Source organism: Amphibalanus amphitrite, unplaced genomic scaffold (genome assembly GCF_019059575.1).
Source record: "Amphibalanus amphitrite isolate SeventyFive unplaced genomic scaffold, NRLGWU_Aamphi_draft 000951F_arrow, whole genome shotgun sequence".
In the NCBI taxonomy this organism is placed as follows: Eukaryota; Metazoa; Arthropoda; class Thecostraca; order Balanomorpha; family Balanidae; genus Amphibalanus; species Amphibalanus amphitrite.
The window spans coordinates 48,962-57,978 of NW_024882445.1; the positions used below are offsets into that span (position 1 = coordinate 48,962).

The window sequence follows — 9,017 nt, forward strand, 5'->3', positions numbered from 1 at the left end:
GGACAGGCCGATTCTCGTCACGCTACCGAACAAAAAGCCGTCTCGTGTCGCCTCTGTCCCAGTAATCTGCGACCAGACCGACCGGCGTCGGACACTCTCGCCGCGACCGTCTCGTCGTGTTCGGCGGTGCCGACTCGGAAAACGCGCCGCGTCGCCGGCCCGGAAACGTCCAGATGGTGTCAGGAAACGCGAGATGGATCGGTGTCGGCGGCGCGGCCACCCCGCCCCGCCAGGAAATGACGCCGCCGATGACGGGATGACGCCCGTGCGGCGCGCCCGGGCGGGCTCAGATGTTGTTCTGGGTCATTGATCAACGGCACTGTAACGGGCAGCCGGCCGCGGCTTTCTTCCGTAAGTCAATTACTTCGGGGTGCATTAGGCGTCCATCCTGCGAGCGGCGGCGCGACGCTGGCAGTACCCCGCCCACCCGGCCGCCGCGGCATTCACCGCTCGCAAATAGGGTATCGATATTTGTATAGATAATGATGCTCATGCACTCGGCGTGCTCGTAATGGTCTGGCTGAGTGATGGTCTGCGTGCATTTTAGTAGTCTGCTCGATAACGAAAATATAATGACGCAATGGAGGAACTTTCTATAATGCTAATGGAGAATATCATCAACAAACTTGCAATCGCGCACCGATACATTTTGTGCAAATGTCTCTATATTTTCTGGCTGACTGCCGCCCGCCCGAGCTACCGTTCCGAGTGGTGTGGGTCGAATCTGCGCGCTGGTCGTGCGAGCGTGCCCTCATTTCTGTGTTGATCCAACGTTGCGCTTCACAGAGCGGCCGTAAACTAGGCATTGGTGGCGCACAATCGCGCCATTTCGGCGCCACTCGCGCGGATTACTGGAGAACAGCGACGGCAAACAGGCTCCCTATAGCAGCCACGAGCGGTAAACGGATTGGGGAAGGGGCGGGGGGAACAGCGACCCCCAACGAGCTCTCTTGTCCGAGAGAAGGGCGAGTGGTTTGTGCGACCAAAGGTCTGAGTACTCGAATATTATTCCGGATGAATGAGGGATGAAGACCAGAACCCTGGAAGCTGTGAACCGCTGGTACTTATAACCAAAGTGGTGATTTGTGGGCAATGCTAATGAAAAGTGGCAAGGATTTCCTATTCGAATTTGAAAGCATCGAACAATTTTTCTCCGATTCCATGTGGATGAATGCCCATCATGGTGTTTCGTCTGTTTATTGGTTATGTCTTCATATATCCCCTCACATTATGACCTGAATGTCCAAGTTTTAGCCATGCCATAGCCAGCAGATCAGATCAAGTGTTTTAAGCATCGTTCACCCACGCACTTGGGTCGATCTGTATTTAGCTGCGGGCACCATGAGCGTAATTTTAAGACCTAAATGAGGCTAGTATGTAAATTAGAGGACCACTCTAAGGTAACTGCTTCCTCTCGGCCATTTCAGAGGCCTTAGTGGGCTGTACGTCAACATTGTGAAGACACTAAGTGGGCTCATCGGCGAAATAAGCCGAAATCAATGCTCCCATTTTGTGGCCTACCATGATCCGGTGTCGTTGCCCCGTTCCCCGTTATTTTGCAAGTCACCATCAGAGGGTGTCTGTTGATGAATGGAAAGCTTCCGATAGTCAATTTGTCACGATAGTAGGGTAAAATGATGCAACTCATGCATGAGTTATGTGTTTATTGGTCACTGAACATTATTTTGAGTTACAATTTGGAAGTAACAGTCTGCTGCGAAGGGAAAGGAAACATTATCTTATTGCTCCCAAATCAGCAGGAACAACAGCGTTCATATCATCAATGAGTAGCACTTCGATAGAAATTCGTGATACCCTGTCGGCAGTGTCCTGTTCCCCTGCACCGGTGGAATCGGCGCCTTTCTGAGTCCCTGTCGGCTGAGCTGGGCTGATGTTCCGTCAGTGGTGTGCCGTTCTCGCGTCCAGTCCCTGAGCACTGAGTCTCTGCGACGTCCGGTCTCTCTGAGCTGCTGTCCTGTCGGCAGTGTGCCGTTCCCGTGTTTAGTGGCTGATTTGATACCCTGTCGGCAGTGTGCTGCTTCCGTTATACGCTGCGTCTCTGATCGCTGATCTACTGCAGATACCCTGTCGGCAGTGTACTGTTGCTTGGTGGCTGATTTGATACCATGTCGGCAGTGTGCTGTTCCCCTGCACCGGGCGGGTCAGCGCCGTGGTCAGCGTCGACATCATGCTCAACATCACCACCTACCAGCCCAAACAGGCCATCATCTTCCTCAAACTGAAGCGCAGCAAGACATGTTTGCAAGGTTAGTCCCAATCTGGTTTCCCTTTATATTGATATTGGTCAGTTTGCCTGTGCCTGCAGTAAGAACGATGCATGATCCTCGGTCTCCACCGTTTGTTTTCACTTCATGCGCTTGGCTCTCTTTCGGAGCGCATTGACGTGCTCAACATCAATGAAAGCAATGATGTGGGACCTGGATTTGATCTGAGGCGTTTACATGAAGTGTTTGCAAACTTTTTTTAATGATAACTTTGTGGGCATAGAAAAGCAAACATCATGATGAATTCAGCATGGTCATTTACCAATTATTGATAATCCGAATAATGAAAAACTTCTGCTATTCAGTTCCCATCTACCCTGCCCTCGCCAGGTCAACCGACGCCCCTGAACGAGGCGGCCAACGACACGGTGCGTCTGGTGCTGGGCGGCGCCGAGCAGGACCTCAGTCTGGTGCTGGGCGTCACGGGCGCCATCGGCGTCACGTTCGTCACACTCGGAGGCGTGATGATGTTCTACGTCCGACAGCGCAAGGCCGCTCTCAGGTGCGCGCCGGGCGCAGCGGCGGCGAACGGCCCCGCGGGGACACTGCGCCGGCCACTCCGAGCTCCGCGCCCCAGAGTTAATTGCCTGTGTCGAATTAAAATTAAATTGGACAGACGACACGCGAGTAATGCTACAGCTAGTTTGCATTCTCTTTGATGTGATTCATTACGTGAAGTAAGTATTGTAGCTCACAAATTGCGTCAGACTTTGTTTGATATGTGCATTCCGCTAGAGATTTGACATGTTAGGATCCGATTATGATGTGTATTGTGTAGTTACTTGTGTCCGGTGATGTAAAATTATACCTATACCAGACAGCTTGATTTGTAACTGTGCTATTTTCTTGCAGCCCAGGGTATGCTGGAACCGTGACCAGTGGAAGTCGAGTGTTTCTGAAGAACATCTCCAAAAACTACCAGACCATAGACATGATGGCCAGGAGCTGCAGCTACGCCACAATTGCCAGCTACAAGAAAGCTCCGCTTTTAGATGTGAGTGCAATGTATTTGTGCGTTAAATGTAACAAGATTATGCAATCTTGCAAATGTTAATTTTGCAGTTCTCAATCTTTCTAACGACACAGCTGAAAGGGATTTCCATTATTATTAGCAAAGTGCATTTGATCCGCAAAATAATGCCCATAGGTACGTGAGTACCTACTTACAAATGTTTTGCTGTCCTTCCCCAGGGAGTTGTCCAGCCACCATCATCACCGCTACTGATATCTAACAAGCGCGGTCTGAGTGACGTGACGTCACTCCCTCATGTTGGGAGTGACGTCAGCCACCACACGACGTCACTGCACGGAGCAACCATCACGTCACTGCCCGTGAAAATGTCGCAGCATTACGCCTCGTCTCAGGTAGGAAAGTAGGATGTAAATAGTGCTCGGACTCGCGCATAACCATAACCAATTCGAATGTGTTCAGTAAAGGGTGCGTGCTGCGCAGTGAACATCCTGCTAGCTTTGACTAGCACGTGTTCGATGTATTTTCCTGCACCCCTGCCATGTCATGTTCATTCACTGAAGCATTAGTGGTCACTGAAATAAAAACTCAGTCTATCGAATAACACCGATTAGTCTGGCTATCAAATGCACGGATTAGATCAAAAGAAATGCTGTTTGACATCACTGCCCTTATATTTTTTTCTGCACTCCGACCTTTTTCATGACATTTAACACCACTTCATTGTCTTTTCAAGTTTTTTAGTTCCTTGTGCTAAGCTCATCAGAGGATTCATTTATATTCTGCCATAAAGAAGACATCATTTTGCATTATACCGCGGTTTTCTCTCAGTGGGCAACACTAAACGTTTCATATGACGCTGATGGCAAGCAGATATTCCTGGTGATATTCACTTTGGGGACCATTTTTCAGCATGAGCATCTGAATCAGCATTTCAGATTAGGCCGACTCTCCCATGAGACCGACCCCTATCAACCCGAGCGAAACGGAACCGCTGCGTTACGCTGTTTTCAGAATGTGATTCGACCATTATCCGGAGGAGACCGTACAGGCTTTATGCCCGCATGCATGTCAATTTACATAAAAATGTCATTTCGACAATGGTTAGATCTCTATCTAAACTGGCACAATCCTGCTCGAAAGCGGCGCTATTGTGTTGTTGGCTTGAACTTTCGGCGGTGATGTGGAGGTCTTTGTGGTAGAGACTTTAGTAAAGAGGCATAAATTTCTTATGTAATTATATCCATGCATTCGAGCTGGTGAGGAGTGGGTATTGAAGTCAACTCACATTCATGTTAATTGCAAGGAAATACTGAGGACCGTCAGGCTAACAAAATTGTGTTAGAAAAATGCATTCTGGGTACACTTAAAACAGCATTGCTAAATTGTGTACGAATTGTCATCACATCCACAAAGCCATCGATGAAAAGACATTGAGAAATACTAAACATAACATCAGACCAGCCAGCCTCCATTGCCAGTGTCACGAACCAGTCATGCCGTGGCCTGACACTTCTGCCGAAGGTCTCACGGATCACAGCCGTGTGTGGCGTGTCCAAGTCCAAAAATGTCTTACATCCATCAGCCGCGCGGCCGAGCGGCGACTCCGATCGCGCATGAAAATAAATGGCCAGCCTACCGGGAACCTCTCACGGCGCTGGAGCCGAGCAGATTCGTCAATCCGTCCGCAGAATACATATGCATTGCCGAGAAGCCAGGACTGAAGAAGTGTCCCAAATGGCCCTGATAATTCCCAAGAGGTCACCGAAGATTGTATGAGTGAAATACAGTTGGGAGAATACATGTTGACAAAATAATGCTTAGCTATAGTCATCGGAGTTCTCGAAGATTTACATGGTGATACCAAGAGCCATGCATGGTGTTGGCTGGTTAATAGTTATGGTTGGCATGCAGCGCTTAATGAGGAGCCCCTGATCGAGTGCCGTGCTGTTGCCAGTGTCCATTGCCGTGACCTGTGGCCGGTGTCCAGTGACCAGTACCGTGACCTGTGTCCGGTGTCCAGTGACCAGTACCGTGACCTGTGGCCGGTGTCGCCGCCAGGTGTCTGTGACCTGTGTCTGGTGTCCAGTGACCAGTACCGTGACCTGTGGCCGGTGTCGCCGCCAGGTGTCTGTGACGTCCCACGGGCCGGTGTCGCCGCCAGGTGTCTGTGAGGTCCCACGGGCCGGTGTCGCCGCCAGGTGTCTGTGACCTGTGGCCGGTGTCGCCGCCAGGTGTCTGTGACCTGTGGCCGGTGTCGCCGCCAGGTGTCTGTGACGTCCCACGGGCCGGACGGCGCCGACCGGCATCCCTCCGAGTACCCGGCCGTGGACCGGCGTGAGCTGGGCCTCACTGACCTGCTGGCCGAGGGCGGTGTAGCTCGGCAGTACCGCGCCACCGTCGGCCGCCGGCCCTGTCTGGTGAAGACGGTGACGGCGCAGGCCAGCCCGCAGCAGTGCCGGCAGCTGGTGGCCGAAGGACGGCTGCTGGCCGGCTGCTGCCACCCGGCGCTGCTACCAGCGCTCGGCTGCACGGCCGACACGGGGCCGCCGTGCGTGCTCTACCCGGACCTGGGCACGGCCAGCCTGCGCCGCTTCCTGGCCACGTGTCGGCTGGAGGGGGCCGCCGGCGCCGGCCCGGTGCTCCGCCAGCAGACCATGGTGGACATGACGGTGCAGCTGCTGTCCGGCTTGGTGCATCTGCACGGCCGCGGCATTGTCCACAGGGACGTGGCCGCCAGAAACTGTGTGTGAGTGGCAACACCTCTTCTAAACTCAGGCTTTCACTTAATCGATCTTGCACTTAAATATATGACCCAAAGAAGGTCAGAGTTGACACAAGTTTCCGCTTGATAACACTTGCAAGCTTCGCGCTTTTCATTGGTTATGAATGGGAAATTATTATGCTTTTTTAGGCATCTAACGCTACAATTTAAAATTAGAACTTACAACTTACTATCTGACGCTTCAGGAAAGTAAATGGAGACCACGAAACCACATTCCACGTAAGTTCACAATTCACAAACGATTCGCATGACTGGTGACTCCAGTCTGTTCCCTCCGCAGCGTGGACGACCGTCTGCGGGTTCGTCTGGCGGACGCAGCGCTCAGTGCCGAGCTGTACCCGGACGAGTACTCTCGGCTGTCGGACGGAGCCCGCCGGCCCATCCGCTGGGCGGCGCCCGAGTCGCTGCTGCGCGAGCGCCACTCGCCGGCCAGCGACGTCTGGTCGGCGGCCGTCACCGCCTGGGAGGTGACCTCGCTGGGTCAGCTGCCCTTCTCCGAGCTCAAGGACCCGCTGGAGGTGCTGGTGCTGCTCAGAGAGGGCTACCGGCTGGCTCGGCCCACCGCCTGCCCCACACAAATGTAAGACGGACACGCGAACGGGACTGCTGGATTGACTAAAACGCGAACTTGTCATTTGCCATCTTTTGTGCAATGTTATCTGTTGTGCTGATCGTAAAATCTCATTCTCAAAATAAGTGATCAATCTATAATTTGAATAATACATCGATAACTGACCAGGGCAAGTGTCCAATCTGTCTCGAGGATCTTTCAGCGCAGAGCCGTAAGCGCCAAACGGAATGCATGCGGAACTGTTTAATGCTACCCATGCACCCCGTTACCGTTCCGTTTCATTGCACTTCAGGTACACTGCACTGCTGAGCTGCTGGTCCCTGGAGCCTGAGCAGCGGCCGCAGCCGTGTGACCTGCTCGGCTGGATGCAGGATCTGTCGGCTTCGTTTGACCGGCTCATCTAGCCAACCAGAGAGAACTCAGCTCTTCTGTGGTTAAACACACACAAGAGGCCCGCCCGGTGGTTCAGTGCCGCGTCAGTGTGAACAATCCATCCATTTGTGTACTGGAAAGAGGGGAGTGGTTTACATAGGTGTTACGTTCGTGTAAGCTGGTGTGACTGCGTATGTGTTTAGGTGGAATTTCGTGTTTGTATGGATTTGTATCTTTATTTTTGTTTTAAATTATTTGAAAATTTGATGTGTTATTGATAGTTGAAACGTTGCAACAGTGTCGTTTGTTTTGTCACCATGTTTACGATTATTTTAGTCTTATAATGAACGTTGGGTGAAGAGGTTGATGTAAAAGTCATCCACGCCGTTAGTTGTTCAACTATGACAGGTGTTCAAGCTATATTACCGGTTGAGCTTAGTCATCGGCAGTCTCCGGTTTCGCAGTTCACGCTATGACAATTGCACAGCGATCGCGTCGTTATTGAGTTCATGTTCCTATTTATACGAGTATTCCTTAAAGTTCGTCACGTTTCTACCTGACCTGTTGTCGAGCTTATCGGACACGTTGTGATGCTGGGGCACATCGGCACTTTTAGAGTGTCAGCTTTAGACCGCAGTGCTTCAACTGCGGAAATCTGGATAATGACTGAACGGTCGCATGCCATTTCTAAGTAGAAGATAACAGTATCGAGGAACTAACAAACTACAACAATCTCTAATGAGTGAAATATTGTTGGTTCCGTGACGTTTTAGTAATAGCTGTCGCAAGGCCATTCATAGCTAAGTGTAGTTTGAAATTAAATCATCGGTTTTGAAATACTTTTTATAGCCTACGGAAAGCTTTGCGTCTAAGATTTAAACTTGTGTGTCATTGGTCACCAATTAAATAATGCCCTCTGAATGTCACTAAGACGATTAATTGAACAGGTTAAAAGGTCCAGCAGCAAAGACTTTGCGTAAATCACGCCGTTTCGCAAAAAGCACAATTGCTATAGGGCAGTTCGTATGCACTTGTTTGTTCAATCGCTGTTCCTGTGTCACGTAGGGAATGAGTCGCGTCCAGATGGCTCGATGCTCCGTTTCCCCGTGTGGTTCGCTGTTTAGGAGGTTTTTGATCGGTTGAGTGACGCATAAATAGTACCTCCTTGTGACTGGTGTCCCATGTTGCAATGTTATGAGAGCGTTCAGCTTAATATTGAACGATAATACATGTAAAATATTTACTACTGCATATTCTGATATGTTGGTCGAATTTTACCGCTGAAAGTTTCCAGCCAATATAGGAGACAAAGCGAGCGTACGTAATGTGAGGGCTTTGTGAAATACGGCTGCTGCTACACACAAAGCCTCTCGTGGTATTACTCGCCTCCGCGTGAACATACTTTAGCAAAAATCAGCGGCGTGTAAAATTGGAGTATGGTTTATGTGTTCTGTTTGGACGTTGTCTGCCCGGCACGCTCGCTAGTAAAGCTGTCAAACGCTATAGCGAGATTAATTCGGACGCGATGAAGCCGGAAATGTGTGCAATGCCAGATAGTAGAATGTAGCAAGATTTGAGGATGGCAGAAAAGGATGAATCCCACTTATTTGTAATTAAATGATGGAAACGACATTGTACGGTTTTGAGAACCACCAATGCAGGAACATTCCAAAATTAAAATTGATGGAAAACAACATCCATTTTTTACCAAAGCAAAGGAAGTTGCACCATCCAAACGAGAGTGATGTCGTCTGACAGCTATACCAACGAAAATCTATTCTCCATTAGGCCACAACTTCAAATCCGATAAAATGGAGTTCGTTCCGATTTAATCCGCTCGGCACTCCCGCCTTTAGCCGTCGACGCCAGGCGGTTCCATTTGTGGCTTTGGCAGAGGGGACTCTGTCACCGTCAAGCCACGCAATTTGACGCTGTCTGTGATCAGACTTTTTCTTTCGGTGGCGAGGGTTTATCCGACCGTGGTTGTCGGTGGCGTTTCCTTTGAGCCGGGCCGTCGTTAGGCGCGATAATAAC

At 50.5% G+C, this 9,017-nt stretch overlaps 1 protein-coding gene across 1 annotated transcript in view; it reads left to right on the top strand.

Annotated features, from left to right (window-relative positions):
- Window positions 1–8,595, top strand: part of LOC122368488 (tyrosine-protein kinase Dnt-like) — a 49,971-nt gene extending 41,376 nt beyond the window's left edge. The window contains exons 5-11 of the mRNA XM_043342452.1: window positions 2,137–2,267; window positions 2,616–2,787; window positions 3,138–3,279; window positions 3,477–3,650; window positions 5,523–6,004; window positions 6,321–6,620; window positions 6,904–8,595. Coding sequence (XP_043198387.1) covers window positions 2,137–2,267; window positions 2,616–2,787; window positions 3,138–3,279; window positions 3,477–3,650; window positions 5,523–6,004; window positions 6,321–6,620; window positions 6,904–7,015 — 1,513 coding nt within the window. The 3' untranslated portion in view covers window positions 7,016–8,595. The remainder of the gene's footprint in view (window positions 1–2,136; window positions 2,268–2,615; window positions 2,788–3,137; window positions 3,280–3,476; window positions 3,651–5,522; window positions 6,005–6,320; window positions 6,621–6,903) is intronic.
- Window positions 8,596–9,017: the final 422 nt, after the last annotated feature.